The following is a 25,650-nucleotide window of genomic DNA, read 5'->3' as shown; positions in this document are numbered from 1 at the left end:
GCCTATGTAGTAGAGAGTAGCCTTGTTGGGGCACCAGTGAAAAGGGAAGCCCTTGGTCCTGCCAAGGTTGGACCCCAAATGCAGGGGAATATGGGGGCAGTAAGGGAGATGTATGGGGGTAATGCCCATATGAGGGAGAGGGAGGGAAGAGGATGGGGGCTTATGAACAGGAAACCCGTAAGGGGAATAACATTTGAAATGTAAGTAAAGAATATATCTAATAAAAAGTTAAAAAAAATAAGAGGGGACCTTGTGAGCAGGAAATGGTTAAAACACTGCAGCAGTAACATAGGTGAGTGGTATTGGGGATGCAATGCGACTGCAGAAGGATGGGCTCCGAGTTACCTTCGGCTGTAACTTGACACAGCCCACAGTTGTAGGAAGAAGCTCAATTCAAGATGGGGATAGCAACTCCACAGGAAGAGCAAGAGAGCCAATTAACTTAAACCTGTGGGGGCTCTCAGCATCTGAACCACCAAGCAAAGAACATACATGGGCTGGGCCTAGGCCTCCCCAGTCCCATGTAGCAGATGTGCAGCTCGGCCTTCAGGGGGGTCCCAAACAATCAGAACAGGGGCTACCCCAAAAGCTGTTGCCTATTCTTGGGATATGTTCTACCAACTCAGTTGCCTTGTCTGGCCTCAGTGGGAGAGGAAGCACCTAATTCACAGAGACGTGGGTTACCACAGTGTGTGTGTGTGTGTGTGTGTGTGTGTGTGTGTGTGTACTCAGAACCATCCACTCAGAGGATAGGGGGATGGGAATGGGGATTTGGGAAGAATTCCAAGAGGGGTGACTGGGAAAAGGCAGTGAGCAGGATGTAAAGTACATACATAAAAAATAAAACAAAAATTTAAAATATTGCTTCAATCACATTGGCCTTTAGCCATGTCTATAAGCCATTCTTCTGACTGATGAGGGTGGTCTCAGCTCTGGGCAGGTGGTCCTGGGTTGTATAAGAAAGCTGGTTATTGATAGCCATGGACAGCAAGCTGGTAAGCAGCTTCCTCTATGCTTTCTGTCTGAGTTTTACTGGCCAGTGAAGTTCCTGCCTTCCTTGAGCTCCCACTTAGGCTTCCATCACCAACACATTTTAACAGGATGAAAAGAACCTTTTCTCCCCAAGTTGCATTTGGTCATATTTATCAGAAGCAACAGAAACCAAGACAAGATGGATGGGGAGAGGTTGGTGGAGAGGGAAATATGCTGTTGTCTGGGATTCTCTAACCAAAGGCATGCATGCCCTCTGCTTCTAAGGAAAGCCCAACCCACCTCCATTTCTAATAAAGCTCCCTATCCCCATCATCAGCTTATCCTAAATGCGCTTCTCACAAAGTCTCCTGCTTCCACAACGATCCAGTTCACCGCCATGAAGAGGTAGCTTCCTGATTCCACACCCTCCTCTCTCCCAGGTCTGTTCTCTGTTATAAACATTCCTGTTAGCCTGTGTCTCCTTCCGAGCCCACAACCAAGCTATCTATGGGATCATTTTAATGCATATGTCTGCTTTTGATTTATGGGACTTCTCACTGAAGGGGAGGATCTGTTTTATTCCTTGTTCAACTTCTAGTGCATAAATCAAGGTCTTGAATGAAGTGAATTTGCACAATCTACGTACTGAATTGTATGAGTGAGCGGATGAATGAATCCCGGGATTTGGAAAGGACAGCATATCAGAGAAGAGCTTGTTAAAGTTCTTAGGTTGGAGGCTTGAGCAGTTGTGTCAATGCTGGTGCCTTTCATGATCAATCATGGTTTTGTTTTCAACAAAATACTCTTCTACTGAAATCTGCCCAGAGAGAATTCTCTCTGCTCCCTGGCTGCTGGGATCTCTGCTCTACCATGCCCTCCCCATCACAATGCAATGAGATCCTTAGAAAGAACAACTTTTCCCCATTGAGAAGAGTCCTATATCAAAACTGACTCTTGCTGAAATAGTGTCAATTGTCCATTTGACAGAACCTAGAGGGGGCAGCCCTTTGGACCTGTCTATGAGAGATTATTTTGATTGAATTAATATAAGATGGGAAGACTTGTCACTATGGGTGGTACCACTCCCTAGCTAGCATCCTGGACCATATAAATGGAGAAAGGGAGCTGACAGCGCAAACCTGTCATTCTGTTTCCTGATTGTGGTTACGAGGTTACCAGCTGTTTCCATCTTCTGCTGCTATGACCTTTCCACCATGACAGACACTACCCTTGAACTGTGGATCAAAAAAACTCTCTTTCCCTTAAGTTGCTTTTGTCTGTATATTTTTAAAAATCAGGGCAACAAGAAAATAAACAGAGGTGTTACCCTACATACCTAAATTCAACACACGATGCTAAAGAATCATGAATCTGTCATTTAGAAGGGGAATCACCAGTGCTGGGCATGTGGGATGATTTGGTGGATACTTAGGGTGCTTCAGCAAAGAATCCCCATTCCCTTTTGTGGTTGCTTCTCTTCAAAGGTCGAATGATATGGGGAGATACTTCATTCATACTGAATGGAGTGCAGTCATTGAGCTGTAGTCAGTAAGCTAAAAATTTCCCTTTCCAAGATCCATGGACAGATCAGCTTTTCACAGCTTGCTTCTCTTGTATTCTCTTGTAGTCTCTCCCTCTCTCTCCCTCTCTCTCTCCCTCTCTCTCTCCCTCTTTCTCTCTCCCTCTTTCTCCCTCTCTCTCCCTCTCTCTCCCTCTCTCCCTTCCCCTCTCTCTCCCTTACTATTTCTGTCTCCATCTATTCTTTCTCCTCCCCTTTCACTTTTTTCCTCCTCCTTCCCCTCTTCCTTTCTCTCCTCCTCCCTTTCCTCCTTCCTCTCCTCCTACTCTTCTTCCTCCTAATGTCTTGGCTTGGAAGCCATGCATAAAACCTCATTCACATCTAGGAAAGAGTTGCAGATGCTTCATCCAGTCCTTCTAATTTGCAACAAAAGCCAGGATTGGTGGACATCTAGTTGTTTTCTCTTTGCTTGGGGAAAATGAGAGACTGATGTGGCAGGGCTGAAGAAAATACAAAGACTTTGAAAATCCATTTCCCTTAGCCAAGGATCCCCTAGCTGAAATTGTCCACCTTTCCCCCTCCTCTTTACATTAGAACAGTTTTGGTGTTTTAAAGAGGTAGAAAAGAGAGTATAGAGACTTTTCATATAACCATTACCATGCTGTCCTTAAATGCGATGCCTTCCACTGTAGGATATATTCATCTGAACTAGGGAATCAACATCATATTAACTAAACTGGAGAGGTTCTTTGAATTTCACCAGTTTTCCCTTTCGGCTGTACTCTCCATCCCAGGACCTGATCTAGGGTGCCATATTGTACTTCCACATTTTCATAGTTTGATTTCCTGTTGCTTTGATAAAACACTCAAAGGCAATGTTACTTACAGGCTCCCTCAGTCCGATCTCCTATGTCATCCAGGCCCTCCTCCCCAGGAATGACACTATGCCCAGTGGGCTGGTCCCTCCCACATCACTCAATAAGAAAATCCCCCCACACACTTGTTCATGGGCCACTCTGATACAGACAATTCCTCAATCGTGATTCTCTCTTTTGGAGACATGTCTAGTGCCAACACATGAATCCTGTCCTCTTTGTCCCTTCTCATATGCAACTGCTTCTGAGGTGCTCTTTGCCTTTTTAATTTTCCTTTTCTTGTCAGGTTTGGGGAGTATACTGGTCAGATATTTTGAAGGGATATTCTCTTTGATCTGAGCTTGTATGATGCTTTGTGATCAAACTATAAATTTGAGTAGAAGCGACATGTCGGTTTGTCGCTTATTTTTAAAAGTATGATATAAGAATGAGAGTAAACCTTGGTTTGCATCAAATATTTGCCAGAAGTTATTCAGCCATTCTTATTCCTGGTACTATAACTATAAAGGTGAGCTTCTCTGCATCTGTTCTCTCCTTCACTCCTTCCAAATCTCTATGCCTTCACCATCCCTCCCATTTTTCTCTCTTTCTCTGTCCCTACCCCTTCATTCCTCTCCCTTTCTCTGGGGAATTAACGGGCTTTATGTCAAGCATAATTTTAACCCATTTTCCCCTTTTCATGTGATGTCATAAGACAGACAATGGCATTTCCACTTTATAGATTTTTAAATTGCTCACAATCATCCAGACAGATCTGTTTGTTGAATTTATGGCTTTTGACCACACAACCATCCATGCTTTCTATTAGATAGCAGCTTAGACCATGAAACACTGCTCAGGAGAAACCGTCTGAAAGGAAATCCTTATGACTATAAAGATTCTTCCGTAGCAGTCACAAAAGGAGTTGCCTAGACACGGACTGCTGGATGGCTTCTCAGAGGAGGTGACATATGAGTCATGTAAGAAGATGATTCTGGAAAGAAGAAATAGGACTAAGGAAGCACAGGTGTTCAGAGTGCTTGGCGTGCTCTGAGGAAAGTGAGCAGGTCAGCACAGCTGGAAGGAAATAGGGGAGGGGGATGTTAATTTGGCATCATCTTTTCCTGGAATCCTTTACTGAGGAGCTCTGTAAAGGTCAGAGGCCAGCCTTCTCATCTCCTTGTCTCTCTGATGCTAGTGGCAAGTTGGCTTAGCATCAAGAGCATGAAGCACAAGGTCAAGAGGATGGGCGCGCACTACGACTGGGACATGGATACTCCTATCACGCTCTATCCATCAGCTCCTATATCTGTCAAATGGAGACGACACTCACTGGTATCACTGCTTAGATATGATGGGGAAAATTCAAAGTAGAGAACATCCAACCTCACAAGTCGATGCAAATGGCTTCCCAGAAGATCTGGCTTGACTATGCCACATCCAGAACTGAAGCACACCGCAAGTCACAATGCCCAAACTCAGAACTTCATCAGCAAAGCATTAGGAATGGGGTTTGGAACCTGCCCATGTATTTCCTGACAGGAGTCCCGCACCATTGCTTATTTTGTTACTTTCATTTATGGGCTCATGAACCAATTTTCTACCAGTTTCTCAAGATTTGATTAGGGGCATTACCATCTGCAGCCATCTGGTCATTCTATAGTCAGAGGAAATTGATGTGTCTAAGGCTTTGATGGAGCAGTGGCTACATTTGGGCCACTCCAGTGACCACACATCCTGCTCTGGTATGAATTATTTCCCAATGCCCAATTATAGTTCTGTAAAATCACAGCCTAAGTTGGTGTTCTTTATGAGCTATCTGCAAAATTTCCACCCCAACCTTTACTGCAAAGCTGACAGAAATCTTGGCACTAGCAAGACTCTATTTTATAGAAACTCAATTTAGGCAGTTTTATCCTGATGAGGTTTAATCTTTCCAATCACATCAATAGCAAGCTAGAATATATATATCTAAGCCACGGTCTCACAGCTTTTTAAATGTCTATATTTATTCCTGAAAGTTAACTAAATAATTGTGTGTGTATATATGTGTGTATGTATGTGTGTGTATCTCTATGTGTGTGTACATATGTGTGCATCCATGTGGAGGCCAAAGGTCATTCTTCAGGAATTCTTACTGGCTTGGAATTTGCCAAGTAGTTATGGACTGGCTGCCCCTAAATGTCCCTGTCTCTACCTCCTTGGCTTCAGATTTTTTGTATAGGTTCTTGGAGATCAAACCCAGGACTACATGCTCACATGGTGAGCACTTTACTGACAGCCATTTTCCCCAGTCCTGAGTTTCCTCAGTCTGGGTTGCTGAGTGGAAAAAGAATAGGTTTAGGATCATCCTGATAGGGTACAAATTGTATCTCTCTTTGGTTGCTTCATGTGCTTTTCTTAAGTCACAGTGGTATTTCCACTGTGAGGGGTAGTCCAGGAGAAATGGCTTCTGTGACACATTACTACATAGTTAGGAGCTCCCAAAACATGTCTTTCTTATAGTATGCCTCTGGAAATCTGACGTCTGAAGTGCATTTCACTCAGCTGAAACCATCATGTTCGTTTCATTCCATGGGCTCAAGATTCTGTGTCTCTCTCAGCATCTAGAGGCCATCCAGTTTCTTTGGCTTATAGTCCCACTGACCCTGACTCTTCAGCTTCTCTCTTCTAGCTTCAAAAGCTCTTGAGATTAAATAGGGATCAGCCCCAATCAGATAACTTCTCCATCTCAAGCTCTTACCCTAATCAGATCATTAAAATTCCCTTTAGTATGTAAGAGAACACATTTAAAGGGGCCAGAGACTTGGGTATCTTCAGGTATTATCCCGCCTATCACAGCAATTGTACACCGTGTGGCTGAGATAGTATTGGGGAATACTTCCAGTTCTTCTCCAAGGGTGTCACAGATAGTGCACACGAACTTGAGGAGGCTTCCAGAGCATCTGTAGAGTCACCAGACACTGTCTTAGGAGAAATCTGGTTCTAAGTTGGAGGACTCACTCATCTTTCCGAATGTGGGATGGAGGTAGTCTAGGCCTTCCCCAGGCCAGCCTTCATTTCTTCAAGACAGTGTCACCCGCTGCCCAACATGTATGGCTGTCTGTGTATGTAAGTAAGTAAGTCCTCAGTCCACCCTCTTTCCTTTAACAGTGACCTTGAATTGTGTCACTATGTCTATCAATTTGGTTTGGGAAAAAATGTCCTTCAAGAGGAGAGACAGGAGACCCAACTCCACCTTTAAATCTTTCTAAAGATGAAGCCAGACTGCATCTTCTTGGTTCTCACTTGTTGACTCTCACTGAATTTTATTTTACTTCAGTGCCATCAGACAGTCTTGGTAGCACAGCATGAGGAGAGTTCATGGGAACACAGTACGTGCTGAAGCAGCTCTACAGAAGAGTCTCATGGCTTCCCCACATATGTTCTTCATGAGAAACCACAGAAGGACAGCCACATAGTCTTCAAACCAGTATTTTTCTGGCTAATGGGTTGGGTTCCATCAAACGAGCATAGCTTTCTTTCATCAATGATCATTTCCCTTACTTTTACCAGCTATTAGGAGACCAACAGAGAAAACTGTTGTCCATCTCAAACAAAGCATTAACACAAATTATATGTATTGTGCCCATTAACTTATTTTCCTCCTCCTAATGTTCCTTTACTATAATCTCTTCACCTCTTTCTCATCTTAGTTATTGTTGGTAATATCAGCAATCTCAGAATGAGGCAGTGTAAAAATCATGGTGAGTTCCCAAGAGCTTCTTTTCACATAGGAGAAATGTACTCTTGATGTGCGTCCATTTGTTCTCAGTGCGAAAAGAAAGAGGGGAAGAGAACCAGTGCTGGTCTATGCAAATGGGACGTTCAGGTTTGCTTTCTGTTGTCATGATAAAACATTCTAACCAAAAGCAGCGTGGTAAGAAGAGGTCCATGTGGATTACACTTCCAGGTAACCATTCGCCATTGAGGGAAGTTGTGGCAGGAACTCAAGGCAGGAACTCAAGGCAGGAACCTGGAGAGAGGAACTGAAGCAGAGACCACAGGGGAATGCTGCTTGCTTGATAGCTCAGTCCACGAGACTGGGCATCTCAGCAGTCCCAGTTCGAAGGCCTTGAGGATTTCTGGGGAGCTACTGCTCTTTAGTTGACATTGAAAGCCTAAGAAATTGGTTCTACTATCATAGGAAAGAATGTTGCAGCAGTAAGAAAGGTGGACTCTCAGCAAGAGTGCAGGCAAGAAGGCAAATGCAAGATGCATCTTCTACGTCTTTTTTTTTTTTAATCTTGGTTGCTCTTGGAAGATGCTGCCCATATTTAGGGTGGCCTTCCTGATTAAAATCACCTGAATAAGAAAGTCTCAGTAATAGCCAGGAACTGGTATTGTAGTTGATCCCAGAGCCAACAAGAAATTGTCAAGTGAGTGTAATGAACCATCATACAGCCCTTGCCAGAATTGAAGCCAGCACCACCATACAGATGGGTGCTTCCGCTGGCAACATAAAAACATCCTCACACTTTGTACGCAGAACACACTGCAACCATAAATGCCAGCTTTCTAAACAGCCTGCTTGCCCTCAGCAGATTGCTGGAATGGAAATCCATCTCCTTTCTAGTGGGCACTCAGTTTTATTCCATTTTCACTAGTGGCCAGAAGAAATCAGTAAATTTGTGAGTGAGATTAAAGATCTCTTCCTAAGATGTTCGGAAATTTCACACCCTTGCTTTTGGTAGTGAAGCTATAGAAAATGCATTCTGCATGCGAGGAAATGTAGAAAAGATATTAATGGGATGGAAAAACTACTCTGGTAAGGCGCTTGCCACACAAGCATGAAGCTCTGGGTTCCATCTTCAGCATCTGTGGTGGTTTGTATAATTGAGGTGCAGGGGCTGTAGACAGGAGGATCCCCAGGGCTTGCTGTACAGGCAGCCTTGGTAAATAGGGAGCATCAGGTTCCGTGACAGACTTTGTTTCAAAAAATAAGGTGAGGAATGACTGAAGACACTTGATGATCCACTGTCAACCCGTCTCACACACACACACACACACACACACACACACACACACACACACAGAGAGAGAGAGAGAGAGAGAGAGAGAGAGAGAGAGAGAGAGAGAGAGAGAGCGAGCGAGCGTGTGTTTGCTTTACACTTCAGAAAATTCTGGTAAGCATCAAAAGTCAAGGTTTTTATTTTAAATCACTATTAACAAGTTTATAGTTACAATATCTGGGATAGATTCAATCATAAGGTTTCATATCAGAGGCCATCAAATGGAATCACAACTTTAGAAACCTCTCGATACTTTTAGATTGTACCTTCTCTTCTGAATTTATGCATCCATAGATTCTAGAGCATGGCATGTGCCTAATGACTATTTTTTGAGTTAGTAATACCGCCTACTCTCACAAAGATGAATGTTCCAGTCAATCCTCAGTAGAGCACGCCAAGCCTAGTACTTGTCCACACGGAGACATACAGTATGCATTGGACATGAACACCAGCAAATTGAAACCATAGAAGAAAAACCTACCATTCCTGAACTATAGAGGCAGAAATTGATTTCCTTCATTGACCCACTTAGCAAAGATACTTCTGAGAGATTGCACATAGAATACTCCCATGTATGACACTCTCCTGGGTGACCTAAGGGTCATGTGCAATTCTCAGCGTGACAGGTTAACCTCTGTCCTCATATTTTGCATTTAACAACATATACCAGAGCACGAGTGCATTAGAATGTTACTACAAGAATCATGTCAAATGCTGCAATTAGTTGAAAAGGTTATTACCCACTATCTTGTCATGTTATGTGGTATTGGTAGGAAGTGAAGTGAGTAGGTATCTTGTAATGTTCAACACAGCACTTCATTATCAGTGTCTCTCTACAAAAGCCACGCCTGAGACCATTGTGCCCTCACATGACATTCTGAGACCACCCTAAGCCACAGAGACCATCTCTGAGCCTTAACCTAACCCCACTACAATAACCTATAGAGGTTTTTGCGATTCACCCAAGCGCCACTCATATTGTAGATCATTCCTACCAATGACCACAACTCGAATAAGAACTGCATTATCAGTTTCAACTCCATTGATACCATCGTGACTTTGAAGAAATTGAACCATAAGCAGCAAACTTACCACCCCACCGCCAGCTGAGTGAACGAGCACAGACATCCCTTCACGGAGGTTGGCAATCTCAAAGAGCATCGTGTAGGCGGTGACAAAGTTCATGGGGAAGGCAGCGGCCTCAGAGAAACTCATGTCATCTGGGATCTTGTAGACAAACTCCACTGGAGTGCAGACCACCTCAGCCCAGGCATTGTAGTTGACAAATGCCATAACACGGTCTCCAATCTGGGAATAAAGAAACACAAGGTTAAATGGGGTTCTGAGAAGGACCAGAGGCATCGGGAGCTGTCCATGGTACATAATGCGCACAGTGTTTCTCCTATATAATAACCATAGACCCTTTCTCCCAGTGCATATACACCATGAGCTTCATAGAAATCCTTACGATTTTCATATTTATTTTTTGATGAAACAAACTCTTTTGTATTTATTTGCAGTTAAAAACTCAAGTCAACTGCTATAAATAATATTATTTACTGAGCCATTGAGAGCTCTGGACCTCTGGATCTGGAGATCAGGAGCTACCTACCCATCTGCCCTGCTGCCATTTCCTCTCACAGCCACAAATTTGGGGAAAGTCATTCTGTTCCTGGAATAATTCTCCTCTTCTTCTACTCTTTCTCCTCTTCCTCATCCTTCTCCTCTTCTTCCTCTTCTACCCCCTTCCTTATTTCTTCTTCTCAAACCATGGCATGTACTCCAGGATGGACTAAAACTTGCTATGTGGCTGAGGATAACCTTGAACTCTGATTCTCCTGTCTCCACCTTCCAAGAAGTGGTATTCTAGGCATACAACAGAAGATCTGCTTTTTTATATAGTGCTGAGGACTTCAAATCACTACCCCCTACATGCTAGATTAGCATTCTATTAACTGAGCTATGCTTTTGTCTTCTGTCACTAGAATTCTGAAGATTTTCTAGGTGTGAGCAGAGGCTGAGCTGTATTGGTACACATGATAAAATAGAAGGACAATACAGTTCTCCCTCTCTCCTTCCCAAACCGCCGTCTGCCTGCACCATATACCCTTACTTTAAGGCTTTTATTAGCCCTCACATCCAAGTGCCCCTGGACTTACACCCTGGCTTGGAAACTGTCTTCTCCAAAAGTTGTTCTATTCACACATTTGATTATAACAGAAAGGAAACATTTACTGAACAGAAGTAATTATATAGTACACACTAAACTCTAATTTTCATATTACATTGGTTATTTAGTCTCCATGACAGCTTTCTGGGGGTATCCGTCTCACTATGCACATGTTGAAACTGAGGGTGTGTTCTATCTCTGGCCCGAGGTCACTGAGGCAAAGAGCTGTCCATCATATAATCTTTTCACGACATCACAATGTTCTCCTGCCATGATTGTTTATTAAAGCCCCTTCTCAGTCCTTGAGTTCCAAGAACAGGTGATAGAATAGTGAATGAATTAAAATCCACATTCTTCAATTGTTCATATTCTCTGAAAAACTGCAGGTGGCAAATACTCTGAGTGGCAGGGCTTAGGAGGTAATTCTATTTGGAAGGAATATCTTAGTGGAAAATAAGCTCTTAGGCTGATGGCATGAGAATGGGGGTTGTTTCAAACATTATTCCAAAGGAGTAAAGACCATGTTTTCCTGTATGAAAGGGTTGGTGCAGTGCAAATGATTCCACAGTAATCTGCTTCCTAAGACCAGATAGCTCTGTGTATTGGGAATAAGGTGGGTATAACCTCACTTTGTGAATTCCACCATCCTTATAACAACTTATTGATGTACCCTGGCACCTATCAGACCTTGGTTAAGAGAAGCTCAATTAAATATGTCATAAGAACTATAGAGGTAGGAATCACATTTATAGTGTTCCTCACATCTCTGTCCCAGAATCAGTGAATCCCTGCAGGAGCTGAAATAGCTCAATTCAGGAGAGATATCTGAGTCACCAAAACTCTGGTGGGCTTACCAGCAATAGGACCAATATAGAGCAGGTCTATTTGCTCTGAGACAGCAATTAATTACCACAGTGATCTGATGGCTGGGCACAGAGGGGTGTCTAATATTTCCATCTTTCCTTTTTCTCAGGAGATTTGGCTTAGACACGAATGGGTTCTCCTGTCTGACTCCTCTCTGGTCTAGACAGTGAGAGGTCCTTGGTCAAACTTATCTGTGGCTCTGGCTCAAACTTGCTTTCTTTTTGTCTCCTTCTCTCAGGTCTGTAAGTACTCCCATACTTACTGAATGCTGGATAGAAGAAGAAGTTCTCCACTTTGATGGGCATATTTTATATTTCAAGTTTAAACATAAATATATTTGATAATTTTGGGAGCTAGATGGGTTCTGGAATTAGAATCTCATGGATATTAAAATTTCCCTCCCATAAAAACCAAACCTAACATCTCCCAGGATATTTATGTCTACCTCCCAATTCCAAGACACTTTTGAACCTCTGCAACCAATGTATTAAAATCTTCCAAGGGCCATGGAGTCTAGGTTCTATCACCCTCCCCCACCCTCCACCAAGTGACATGTCATGCACTGCCAGTGTCAAGGTACCTTCTGACTCAGATATCATCTAACCACTCTATTTTGGTGACAAGAGAATCTTTGGTGACAAGATAAGGCAGGCTGGTTAAACTTCCCTGAGCACTAAGTGCAGGACTAGGAATTCAGAACACTCTCATTTATTTGTTTTTTATACCTAGATAGACTCCCTACCCATCTAGTTGATTGTGTTTATATCCAACCAGATCCCAGGATTATTGATCCTCATGGACATAAAGCTTGGTAGAGGATAGAGCCATAAGAACACACAGGCATGAACTGAACAAGAGAAATTAGGCTTCGGGTGAATCAGAAGAAGAGCACTAGATGGGAACAATGATGAGCAATGTGTACTGGATGTAGGGCACATGAAGGCGCTTTCCTAAAGGTTTCCTGTGGTTTGATGCACGCAAAACATTGGCGAACTCCATGAAAGGCACGGGTAGCCACTGCACTCCTATCAATAGTTGGCCTATGCCAACACTGTGAAAAGGGAGAGGAAAAGAGCAATCTTTTTGATTTTGTTTTTTAAAGCAGCACATCATTATTAAAGATGAATGGGAACAGCAGAAGAAACACTTAACAGTTTGTATGAGTCACCAGGTGCTAGATAAATGCAAACATTTGGGGATTTGAAACATGAGCTCTTTGTATTACAGCTTTCGAAAGGAGCAGATTTGTTACGGTCAGTGTCATTTCCCAAGAATGAATGGCTTTCCTAAAGAAATGGTTCAGCTTTCTACATATTTTTCTTCTAATTGATTCTACTGTTTGATTTTCCCTATAGCTAAGTGTTTGCTGTCTAACCTCATCCCACAGTAGCAGCGACTCCTTTAAGATGGGTTCCATCACAGCCCTGATGGCCATGAATGGCCACGTGAATGGCCATGAATATGCTCGTTTAAAGGAAGCCAAAGAAATATCAAATCAGCATCAAAGGTCAAGGAGCAAGAGCAGCATCATGACTGGCATCCTGGTACTTCAACTCCAGACACAAATAAGTAACTCACTGTACTTGAGGGAAAGTGCTATGAAGAAAACATACTATGCTTGATGAAAACATACATAACAGGAGAATCTATGATGCCATACTCAAAGTGACTATTTAAGGCCCATTCCTCATCTCTGAAAGGGACACAGTACTCATGAAGTAATATAGACCCAGTGCACCCAGCACAGTGCATAGAAAACAAGTAAAGAGCAACCCATGTACCTGTTTTACAGAGAATAAACTGGTTCTGAAACTCAGCCATGCACATGTCAATGGCACACTGGTAAGCACAGACCTGCTCCACTGCATGAAGCAGAAGAAATGGATGCCCAGTGACAAAACTGAGAGAGAAAAGGCCACCCCACTGGCAGTGACTCTGTTAAGCCTTGTCTTCAATGTAAGCTTTTGGACCAGATCACGATGAGAGCCCAGCACTGGCTGCTTCTTCATGGAATTGTGACAATGGGGGCACACACTGAGTACCCCAGAGGAGCTAATGGCCTCTAGCATCCACATGGAGGGCAATGAACTGAGTGTCTCTATGTGCCTCCCAGTGGAAGTGTTTGACCACTCTCAGTGCTTTCTCACTCAACATCAGTGTACCATTCATGTATTTATTTCCTTCTCGAAATCGCAAGCATGACTAGATGACAGGATTGGCGTACACGCAAATGCTCACATACATGTGAAATATACATGCCTATTTATCCAATTAGTTGATTCTAGTAAGAAAATTAAAATCAGCCCTGAGACCATGAGCCCACATTAGTCCTCTACTGATGGCCCCTGGTGGCAGCTTTTCAATTCTTTGCTATCGATCACACCATGGGTCACGTTGCCGCATACATGGGATTCCACCTCCAATATTAAGAATCTTAAGTCAGAATCATGGGGAGTGTATTCGTGTCGGCTTTCTCCCATATCACACTCTGTATGGAAACATGCAGGGGCCCTTTAAAACTATGCACAGCTGAACTGCACTGGCAGAGGGAGGGGCTGACAGGAAGCCTCAACATTACTTTCAAGCCAGGGCTGACTAGAAGATAAGCTATATTTAAAGAACGAATGCATCTAATTGAGAACGTTAAGTTATCCCTCTAAATCAAGGCCGATAACGTTTCTGGTAACTGATATTTATCCAATGCTCATGGCTAACAGAGCAAGCAGACGGAGATTTTCCTTTGGGGCCATGTCGGAGAGCGAAGAACAAACAGCCATGTAGATGCAGCATTTCCAGGGAGAGATGTGTGCCTTAGTGAACTGTCTACTAGGGACAGAAAAAGAAAAGATGTATTCAAAAGTCAAAAGTTCATTTTGTTGTTGTTCTTCTTTTCTGGGCTATTCTCCTACGTTATTTGGAAATCTTTGACAGAAACATCTCTACATGGGATGAAGCTTCCAGATGCTCATCACCATCAATTTGGGACATTTGATATTTTCAGGTAGCGAAGTTCCAGCTGGGGAGAGGGTGAACTGCAGGCTGAAGGTCAAGGTGGAGTGAGCTTTGGCATTGGGTTTTGCAGGCTTCACCTTCATTTCCTCATTCTCTGTATGTATTTTTGTAGCATTGTTGGTAAGGATGGGAATATGGTTAAAGGCCATGAGACTGTAGGAAATGTCACATAGCCTGGGTGACGAGTCTGGGATGAGCTTCCTTCTTTTTAACTCCACAGAGAACTACTTCAGTTGAGGGACTAGTAACAGCCTTTACTGAGCATGTGTGTATGTTGGGTGGGGGGTGGATTCCTTGTGATTAGAACAAAGATGACTTCTCTGCAAAGCCGGTTACGGTGAGTTCTCAAATGTCGGTCACCCAGCCTCCCTGCTGAGATCTCAGTTATGAGTGACAGCCCTTGGATTTGATTTGTAGTGAGTTTTCAGATTCTAAACTCACATTTTTTATACAGCTGATGTTGCAGAGGTGTTTCATTAGATTTTTATTATATCATGTGCGTGTGCGTGTGTGTGTGTGTGCACCACAACACTCATGTGTGTTTAGAGGACAATCTGTCATTCTCTCCATTGATCATGTGTGTTGTGGGGATGGAATGCAAGCCCTCAGACTTAGTGGCCAGCACCTTCATCCACTAGCTATCTGGCCAGCCCCAGCACTTCAGTTTTTATAGATTAAATTATAGTTAGTTTTTAGGAAAAGTCATCCATGCATTCTCTTTATGAAATTAAATGTTTTCTCATAGAGAATTTCATATGTGAAATATGAAAGCAGAAAATGGAATAAACCACTTACCTGTCGCCCTCTTCCAAAACCATTAATTTGGTACCAATTCTATCTGACCTTTGACTTAAGGTGCTTTTTTTGTCATTTAAAGTCCTGCTCTAGCCATTCCTAAAAGGTATCAGCTAAGTGAGAACTTTAAGGAAACACATAAACCGAGTAACTCCCCTTACTTCTGTGTTTTGTAGTTGGTTAGAGGGTGGGGAATAGTAGCCATAGCCGGCGGAAGAGGATACACTTAGTTACTATAGTCTTAATAGCTATAGTAAGTAATTATGAATAAAGCATACAGCAGCACTTGTCCAGACTACTTCCCCAAACTGTTGCCAAGAGCAACCGAGACAACATACAGAAAAAAAATAAGAAATAAGCAAAAAATAAAGTCCTGAAATTCTTTTTTTGTTGTTTGGAAAGTCCTATCATTACAAACATGGTGAATATTATGAAATAATAAAAAGATGACAAAACAAAACATGGCTGTCGTTATCTGGAATACATTTTCCCAGTTTTACTGCCTCTCGGGCTCTAGATGATTACGGCTGCTGAAGTCAGACTTGACACTTTACCTCGTATCCTTTCACGCTGTCCCCCAGAGCTTCAACAATGCCGGAACATTCGAATCCTGGCACCAAGGGTGTCTTAGGAGGGTTGTCAATGTTCCCCTGTCGCACCATCAGGTCAATGAAGTTCAAGCCACTGTGAATAGCAAGCACACCGAGATTCAAAGTGAGATTCCCCTCACAACACTGCTCTGTGTTTTCTTCCCTTCTCCTGCCCTCCCCCTCCTCCCCCTCCTTTCCTTTCCTCTCCTTCCTTTTGTAAAAAATTTCCTTCTTGCCAAAGTGTCCCTAATAGTAATGCCACTTAGCTAGATATCAGCAATAAAACAAAATTCAATTATCTCTGTGTGGATAAGTAATGCTTTCCTGGCAGTAAGATAGCTGCAACTCGCAGTCTAATTCCTCCCCTTTATCCTCCCTCAGAGTCTTTTCGCTCTTAGTCTGAAAACACATATTGACTAGGATTGGCCATTAGACATTCCAGCTCTTAATCAAAGGTTTAAAACTTATACTAGGGAATGGTTAGAAGTAGACACAAGGAAAGCAGCCAGATGCGATGGCTACCAGTCTATCCATGAGACACAGAGAGAAAGGACACCTAATTTAAAGGGCTCGAGACAACCAACCATCTCTCCTCAATCACCACACATATTTATGCCCACACTGTGCATAAATAGCATCCACAGTAATCGAGGGAGCCATGGAAAGACTGCATTGTTTCCTACAGGAAGGAGGTAGCTCAAAGAAGGGACATCAAAAGATGGCCCCAGGGATCGGAAAATATAGAATCTAAGTCATATCTGCATGAGAGAAGTTACAGGGTATTTTCTGTTAATGCATTACTTTTAAAATGAGACAGGTATGAAAATTATGTCTAAGTCATCGCCACAGGAAATCACATGCTCAATTTCATGGATGCATCAATGTACCCAGTGGCTTTGTGTTTTAGGTCTATTCTTGGAGCGGCATTTAACTTCATTTGCTAACTGCCTGGAAGAACACATTTCATTGAGAAAGATATCTTTTATCAAGGGATGCAGTTCTTATGAGTCTCTCATTTTCATTAGCCACCATCGGAGAAAACAAATCGTTCCATCCAACAACCCAAGGTCCGTTAGCCTGTGGCCAAGCAAAATGGCTTGAACTATTATGAGCACAGTGAGGCCACTTTTAAGCCAAAGAGGCATCTAATTCTAGTGTGTCCCCTGCTCTTATGCATTGGTCTCGTTACACAGAATGGAGGAAGTCGGAGAGGATGACTTGCATGAAGGATTGGGTTGAAAGTCAATGCTTTCTTGAGATTTTCCTGATCATGAGTGAGGTGAGTTCCCCATCTTGCCTCAGATGATGTGGATCTTGTAAGGGGTCTTTTGGAAAGCATTTGTATGCCTGGTGAAATGTATTTGCTTCTATAGTACCTGCATACAATGTTTCCACAGTCATAGACCAGTTGCTCAAGTGATGTGGAACAAAGGAATTGTCACGAATATGTAGAAGTTTATGCTTCTGGCTTGAAGACTGATCCTTTTCCAAACTCTTGCATAATGGAAACTTTTTTTTAAATTAACTTGAGTATTTCTTATTTACATTTCAAGTGTTATTCCCTTTCCTGGTTTTCAGGCCAACATCCCCCTAACCCCTCCCCTTCTTTATGGGTGTTCCCCTCCCCACCCTCCCCCCATTGCCGCCCTCCCCCCCAACAGTCTAGTTCACTGGGGGTTCAGTCTTAGCAGGACCCAGGGCTTCCCCTTCTACTGGTGCTCTTACTAGGATATTCAATGTTACCTATGAGGTCAGAGTCCAGGGTCAGTCCATGTATAGTCTTTAGGTAGTGGATTAGTCCCTGGAAGCTCTGGTTCCTTGGCATTGTTGTTCATATGGGGTCTCGAGCCCCTTCAAGCTCTTCCAGTTCTTTCTCTGATTCCTTCAATGGGGGTCCTGTTCTCAGTTCAGTGGTTTGCTGTTGGCATTCGCCTCTGTATTTGCTGTATTCTGGCTGTCTCTCAGGAGAGATCTATATCCGACTCCTGTCTGCCTGCACTTCTTTGCTTCATCCATCTTGTCTAATTGGGTGGCTGTATATGTATGGGCCACATGTGGGGCAGGCTCTGAATGGGTGTTCCTTCTGTGTCTGTTTTAATCTTTGCCTCTCTATTCCCTGCCAAGGGTATTCTTGTTCCCCTTTTAAAGAAGGAGTGAAGCATTCACATTTTGATCATCTGTCTTGAGTTTCATTTGTTCTAGGCATCTAGGGTAATTCAAGCATTTGGGCTAATAGCCACTTATCAATGAGTGCATACCATGTGTGTTTTTCTGTGATTGGGTTACCTCACTCAGGATATTTTCCAGATCCAACCATTTGCCTATGAATTTCATAAAGTCATTGTTTTTGATAGCTGAGTAATATTCCATTGTGTAGATGTACCACATTTTCTGTATCCATTCCTCTGTTGAAGGGCATCTGGGTTCTTTCCAGCTTCTGGCTATTATAAATAAGGCTGCTATGAACATAGTGGAGCACATGTCTTTTTTATATGTTGGGGCATCTTTTGGGTATATGCCCAAGAGAGGTATAGCTGGATCCTCAGGCAGTTCAATGTCCAATTTTCTGAGGAACCTCCAGACTGATTTCCAGAATGGTTGTACCAGTCTGCAATCCCACCAACAATGGAGGAGTGTTCCTCTTTCTCCACATCCTCGCCAGCATCTGCTGTCACCTGAGTTTTTGATCTTAGCCATTCTCACTGGTGTGAGGTGAAATCTCAGGGTTGTTTTGATTTGCATAATAGAAACATTTTTGAAATGGACTTTCATATTTCCTACTTTGATGGTTAATAACCATTCCTGTCATTTTTTATAAACCAAAATTTTCTCTGGCAATAAGTTCTGGCTCTTAAGGGTCTAGGGAAATGAGTTCAAGTCTCAAGTTTACTACTTCTAACTACACAACCTTGAATAAATCAATAACTTGGCTTCTTTGTCCTCAGTTTCCACACCTGCAGGGCAAGGATGAGACAGCCCATTTTACAAGTGTGTTGTAAAAATTACTTAAGTGTGAAGCCCTGAAATGTGGTACCAGATCTCAAGAAACACTGGCTCAGAGCACACGTAGTTGGTTAAGAAGGCAAGAAGTAAGTGGACATTTTAGGAAGCCACACCCCCTCTTTTTAAAATATGAGGGATTGTGCTAAAAAACCATTTCAGAGCTGACACAGGACAATGTCAGCTGTGTACCAACTTCACTTCTGTGAAAAGATCCATTGTCCAAAGTGTCCCTGGAGAATAGTAAAAAGAATTTCTGTCTCAAATCAAGCACTTCACCTCACCCCACGCACAACAGTTCAACTCACTGCTTCCCTTTGTGCAGTAACTTATGGGTTTTCCAAGACCTTGACAGAAATGCCAGAAAATATTCACTCAGCATTTCTGAAAGCACAGCTTCCCCTGGAGAAGGCTTCCTACTAGATACCCATTACATGGCTTAGGAGTGTCGTCCTCAGTCACCTTCAGCATGAAGTGGGTGTGGTGAGCTGAGATCCAAACTACTGAAGTCTCAGAAGGGCCGAGACAGATTGTCCTTACAGTAAAATATTCAATGATTCCATCAGGTCATGGGAAATGCCCACGTTCATCAGGTGTCTGATTTGTGGTTGGGACCGTACTGAGTATTTTCATTTTCTTATTTTAAACTCAATGACATTGATATGAGTAATGAATCATAGTATCCATTTCCAAAGGAACCAGAAACATACAGATGTAGTCAGTATTTTCTTTAAAAAAAAAACATGGAAGAATTTGACTTCAAGCATAATATAAACTTGAGTCTTTACAGAATACAGTGCACTATGTGTGCATATGGGGTGTGTGTGTGTGTGTGTGTGTGTATGTATGGAGTGTGGAGTGGAGTGTATGTATGTGTATACATGCTTACACAGAGACCAGAGAACACTGGGTAGCCACCTCTGTCCCACTCTAATTTATATCCTTGAGTTAGTCTCTCCTCTGAGTTTGAATCTAGGCTGGCAGCCAGCAAACCCCAGCATTCTTGTGTCCCTTCCTCCCTTAGTGCTGAGGTAGGGTCACAGGCATGGATGATGTCATACCTAGCTTTTCATATGGATTTGAACTCAGGTTCTTGAGGTCGTAGAACAAATGTTCTATCCTCTAAGCCCAGGCTCCCAAATATGATCCCCCTTTATGGAAACTCCTCCACCCACCATGCTGGGTGACGTGGCATGTACAAGGGCAACAACTGTAACTCTTTGTCTTCCCCCTCATCAGCTGCTGAGTGTGCCAAAGGGCGTCCATTATTGGAGGAGTGGCCATCCACAAACCAAGCAAGAACTGCTCCTTTTCAAAGGAAACAATTTCATTGTATTCTTAATAATGTGTATGTGTTTGTGTCTGCATTTGATTTTGCTCACAGGCAGCAGGCACCTGATGGTCTGGAGGTGTGGATGTTGGGAGTTACAGGCAGTTGTGAGCCACCTGATGTGGGTGCTGGGAATGAAATGGCTCCCCACAAGAGCAGGGTACTATCTTAGCCACTGACCCATCTTCGTGTGCATGTCTGATGCGGATGGAGGTCAAAAATTGGTATGGAATCTCCTCACACTGTAGTTACAGATGGTTGTGAGCTATCGTGTGGGTGCTGGGAATCCCATCTGGGTCCTCTAGGAGAGCAACCAGTGTTCTCAACTACAAAGTCATCTCTCTAGCCCCAGGAGTCATTTTTAATGTGAGCAAATACTATAACCCAACAAATGGTTGCTCTCCAAAAGTTGGGAAGTGAGACTATTCTGAAGAAAGCAACTTGGTGTCCCACCATGCCTCTTGCCTCCTGAGTTCCTTGTTATTTACACATATTCCTATTGGAATCTGTTTTTTTTTTTCCTGTTTTTCGGAGCTGGGGACCGAACCCAGGGCCTTGCATTTGCATTTGGTAGGCAAGCGCTCTACCACTGAGCTAAATCCCCAACCCCGGAATCTGTTTATTTGAATCCCCTGTGTGGTGTTGGTCTCATAAAACCAAAAACTATACATTAGGCAAGTACTATCATCAACCATCCATTTAAACATTCTTCTTTTTTCTTTCAGACAAAGCAATGCTATTTAGAACTATGAAAACAAAAGCCATTGCCCTTGGTGCTTTCATTTTCCATGGCTACGAAAACAAAACAAAGTAGGGGCCAGTCAAGCCACATGGTTTCATAATTACTGTTTCTAGTACTCTGGGAGATAACCTGACTTTCGCCTGGACACTGATGTGGGGAGTTGTTGAGGACTAGACATAAGCACCCAGGTGCACATGGGGGCTGGGGTGGTAGTGGAGAAAATCTCTAGATGCCTCTCATACTGATTTTTTTATGAATAGAAGAACAATTTATTTTGACTCTCAGTTTGAGGATATATGGTCCATTATGACCTGGAAGGTTTACTAGAGTATGTGGATGCACAAGCATGTGGGAGAGACTTTTCACTTGCGTTGTATAGTACAGCTTTCAAGCATGTGATGTCATTGCAGAATAGTGGTTGAAAGAACTTACTAATGTTCTGATATAATCCTATCTAAAAACCTGGCATAATTTTAATATATATTTACTTTAAATATATTAAATATACAAAATATTAATATATAACATAATAATATAATTATATGTAAATATATGATATATTATATATGTAACCCATTGTCTTTCCTCTCACACTAAATGGCTAGTCAGAAAATAGGTATAGCAGGTTATTACTGATGCATAGTATCCTGAAGGGCTGAAGACAGTCATGTGAAGAAGGTATCCTGAAGAACTGTAATCATAAGAGGAGGGTGCTAAAGTCATAATAGGAAATATGGAGGCATTTGGGGACATTCCTTTTAAATAATATTGCCTTACATTTACCTGGCATAGCAGAGCTCACAGTAAGCTTTCATACAAATCTCTATAAACTCTATAACAGTTCCAGAAAACCAAAACATTTAAGTATCAGTTCCCCCATCAAATAGATAAACATGGTAAGAATCACATGAAAGAATTGAGCTGTCAAAGGCACCACGTGTAGTATGTGGCAGAGCTGAGACTTAACAAAGGCCTTCAGACTCCTTTCTTACTTTATTGCCCAAGATACTGTGAAATACAAGATCAAACAAAGGTACAAAACTCAAGGTTTTCTGATTCAGAGGCAAGAAGACTAAGAGGAGGCTGTAGTGATAGGGTGTGTAGGTTTGAGTGAAAACCTTCACTTTACTCTATGCATTGTGGACCATCACAGGGTCCTCCTTAGCTCTCTCAGTTCTCCTAATGGCCTGTGGTTTCTACTTAAAATGATGTTAGAATTAATGCCCAGGGAGATAGGGAGACACTCTGGCCATGATAAAGATATGGACTCATCATAGGAGCTAGACTTCCTTGGCCTCTATAATTTTTTTTTCTTTAGTGAGGCGTGTCACCTCGGAAGTCTCTAGAGTTACTGAGAGATGTCACACTGTCCACACCATGTGGTCGGCATCAACAAGCACTGTTTCCATCAGGAAGACACTACCTGTGAGTACTAAGGTAGGAACCATTTTATTCTCCCCATACAAAAGAAGAGTGAGACCATGTGGGACTCAGTACCCCATCCAGGACCATATTATAGGACCTGAGTAAGCATATACATCCTTTCTCTGTGACTTCTGAGCTGGAGTTTTAACCACTAAATCAATATCTTGTTATTCACAAACCACAGGATACTGTTTTGCACTCTCATCTCTTGTCATTTTGTGATATGCTATTTTTTAAATGCTAATTTTTCGTATGTTGACAATCTTAACACAGACACAAGTTGCTAAGATTGATATTCCTTAAAAGGATCCACTTAGTAAATAATGGACCGGTCAGCCCAGTCGTGGTGTACTAGTTTTCCAAATTAGAAAGGTTGACATGAAGGAATTTTAGGGCTTTTGCCAGCACACTCTTTTCCCAAGTAGTCAGTAAACTCAACCCTGAGCATGGGGTCCAAACGTTTTGTCATTCCGCAAAGACCACCATGGTCTTTGTACCTATATTTACACGGACACAATTCACAAAGTCTCCACCCTGTACTCTGCCTGTATTCTCCTCAGACACCACAAAGCTTGTTCTGCCATTGGTGCAGTTAAGAAGCACATCACTAAAGAAATCACCTTCAGAAACCAGTGTCTGGTTACGGAAGGACTATTGTTGACTGTGGCCTGGGATAGTGCATAAACTGATGGGGATTTTGTTGTTATTGTTGTTTGTGTTCTTTTCTTTTTCCCTTCCATTGGTGGTTTACATATCCTATGGCTTTTATTCCCTTTCTAGGAGGAAGTATGCGTGTGTGTGTATGTGTGTGTGTGTGTGTGTGTGTGTGTGTGTGTGTGTGTGTGTGTGACAAACACAAAGAGGCCCAAAGCTAGTACTGTGTATTTTCCTAGTTCACTTTCCACTTTATCTACTGCAACAGGGTCTCTCCCTGAACCTGGAGCTCACCAACTCTGCTAGTCTGGCTAGCCAACCTGACTCAGAGAGCTCTTGTCTTTGTTTCCTTCATGTGCTGACATTACACAAGGACTTTCATCCCTGCTTGGGCTGTATATGGGCGCTGGGGATCAAAACTCAGGCACTTCTGCTAGTGCAGTTGTTTTATTCACTGAGCCATATCCCTGATCTTGATTCGGGAGCTTGTCTTAAAGCTCTACTTCATTTTAACTTCCTGGAGACTTAGAAATCTTAAATATACTTAAATCTTATAATTTTGTACAGTTATTTATGAATGAACTTACTTGTGTTTGAAGGTGCAAATATATGTCATGGTGCATGTGTGTATGATATGTGAGTGTCTGTGTGTGCTCTTATGATCAGAGATGAGTAGTCAACCATGGTACACAATCCTTCAGGGATTGTCTACTTATTTTTTTGAGACAGAATTTCTCCCTGGTACTGAGACTCACTATTCAGCTAGGGTGACTGATTAGCAAGCATCAAGGATTTGCCTGTTTTTTTCATATATGGAGTAGGGATTGAATTTAGGTCCTCATGCTTATTGGCAAACACCTTATCAACTGAGCTCTCTTCCCAGCCCCAGTTTGACATTTTTATTGTGTATTAGAATTCCCATGAAAGCTTGTTAGGGTAGATTGTTGGTCCCTACCTCTGACTCAGTAGGTCAGTGCTGCCAGGCAGTGGACAGTGCTTGGAGAATCACCAGCACATGTTTCTAAGCTAATAATTCAAGTCCTTGTTGGGATGAGATAGGGTAAGAATTACTAGATGGTCATTAGATAGATAGGAAAATTTCCCAGGACAGTTGAGGTTTCTGACCTTGGTCCAGAAGATTATATTTAGCCTTGTTAAATGTAGCCTTATGAGATTAGTTTCATTTGTCTAATTTGTCTATCTCTTTTTTGGATCCCAATTCTTTGACCCAAAATGTTGGCTTGCCTTCATGAACTTCTGTTCTCTGAACATGTTGTCATCAAGCCATTACTATCTAGGTCCAAATTGCTGATGAAAAGAAATATTAGATCAGTTGGCACATCCCTGCTAAATGATATTTATTAAAAAGCAAACAAGAAAGGTTGTGATGAAAATGTAAAATATAAACTGTATCTGGAAGAACCTCAACTCAATGGTTTCTTCCGAGTCTATGAAATAGATTCAAGACACCTTGAGATCCTGTGCAGGGAATATTCAGTACAGAGACTGAGATTGCCTGGCCTGTGGTTTGTAGCAGTTAGTGCCCTCTCCCACTGCAGCACGGCTGAGTAACCCAGATTCTGTATCTTTGGATAGATGGCAAGACCCCTTCAAGTCTTTTCTCCATGTAAGCATGACTATTCTGCCCCAGATCAGAGGGTCTTTAGTTTAAGTGGTATAGATTGAATTTAAAATGTGACCCCATGGAGTCATGTTTTGAATGTTTGTTTCCTGGCTAGTGATGCTAATTGGAAGTCTGTGGGACTTCTAAGATATAGGCCAGGAGTAAGTTAATAGGGACAGGCTCTCACTCTCTCTGTTTCCTGGTTTGTTTCCATGTGAACAGCCTGTTTCATGCTCATCGAACCATGAACTAAGCTGCCTTGGCTTCCTTGCCATGTTGAATTGAAACACTCCAAAAAGGAGAATCAAAAGAATTTTTGTCAGAGATTGTTGTCACAATGGTATGAAAGTAACAAACATGACAGGTCAATCCCATTGCCATAAGGGTCGCAAGGCACTGCAATGATGAGTAGTGTCAGCCCTTCCCATGCAGACGGAAAATCAACTGATTCATGCCTCGTGAGTATAAAAGACTACAGTTATGAGGCACTTCCTGCATCTGGAGCTAAGTGGCTTATATATGTGCTATCACTTACTTTATACGATGCCCATAATAATGCTAAGAGATAATGATATCGCCCCAATTTTACAAAGAACAAAACGGGGGCATGCTGAGAATTCACAATACCAAGGTGCGGTTGTACAAATTCAGAACGTCCCTACTTACTTCTTTTAGAAGATATTACCCTGCATTCCCAGGTCTTGGAAGCCCAGAATCACGATATTCGAAATCCTCATGGGAACAAATTCCTGAAGGTTCACTACAGTATGATGAGATGAGAACTTTTATAGAACACAGAAGCAGAATTCTTCTTGGTCACCAGGGTCCAGGGTCGTGCTGAGATTGAAGGTAGCAAGGGAGTCAAAACACTGACACCAAAAGGTTTTATCAAATATGTGGTCCACAGACCTTCTGCCATCCCTTAAGATGTATTTACATCCTTCACTTTAATTTCTCCTTTCTACATGAGTAGATAGCTTGACTTCCTTGGGCACTGGGCATTCCACTGGTCATAGTGTTGGTGTGGAACTAATGTCAACCCTACTTG

At 42.4% G+C, this 25,650-nt stretch overlaps 1 protein-coding gene across 3 annotated transcripts in view; it reads right to left on the bottom strand.

Annotated features, from left to right (window-relative positions):
- Vat1l (vesicle amine transport 1-like) overlaps positions 1-25,650 on the bottom strand; it is a 169,315-nt gene that overhangs the window by 126,562 nt on the left and 17,103 nt on the right. For 2 of the 3 annotated variants that reach the window (NM_001400980.1, XM_039098305.2), the window contains exons 2-3: positions 15,792-15,921; positions 9,489-9,704 (exon numbers count right to left, since the gene is read on the bottom strand). In NM_001400980.1, coding sequence (NP_001387909.1) covers positions 9,489-9,704; positions 15,792-15,921 — 346 coding nt within the window. Of the gene's footprint in view, positions 1-9,488; positions 9,705-15,791; positions 15,922-25,268; positions 25,424-25,650 lie in introns of those variants that run through there. The other variant, XM_039098306.2, reaches the window with a different exon arrangement.

Source organism: Rattus norvegicus, chromosome 19 (genome assembly GCF_036323735.1).
Source record: "Rattus norvegicus strain BN/NHsdMcwi chromosome 19, GRCr8, whole genome shotgun sequence".
In the NCBI taxonomy this organism is placed as follows: Eukaryota; Metazoa; Chordata; class Mammalia; order Rodentia; family Muridae; genus Rattus; species Rattus norvegicus.
The sequence above is the reverse complement of the archived record's forward strand: the minus strand, read 5'-3'. Positions and strand labels throughout refer to the sequence as shown.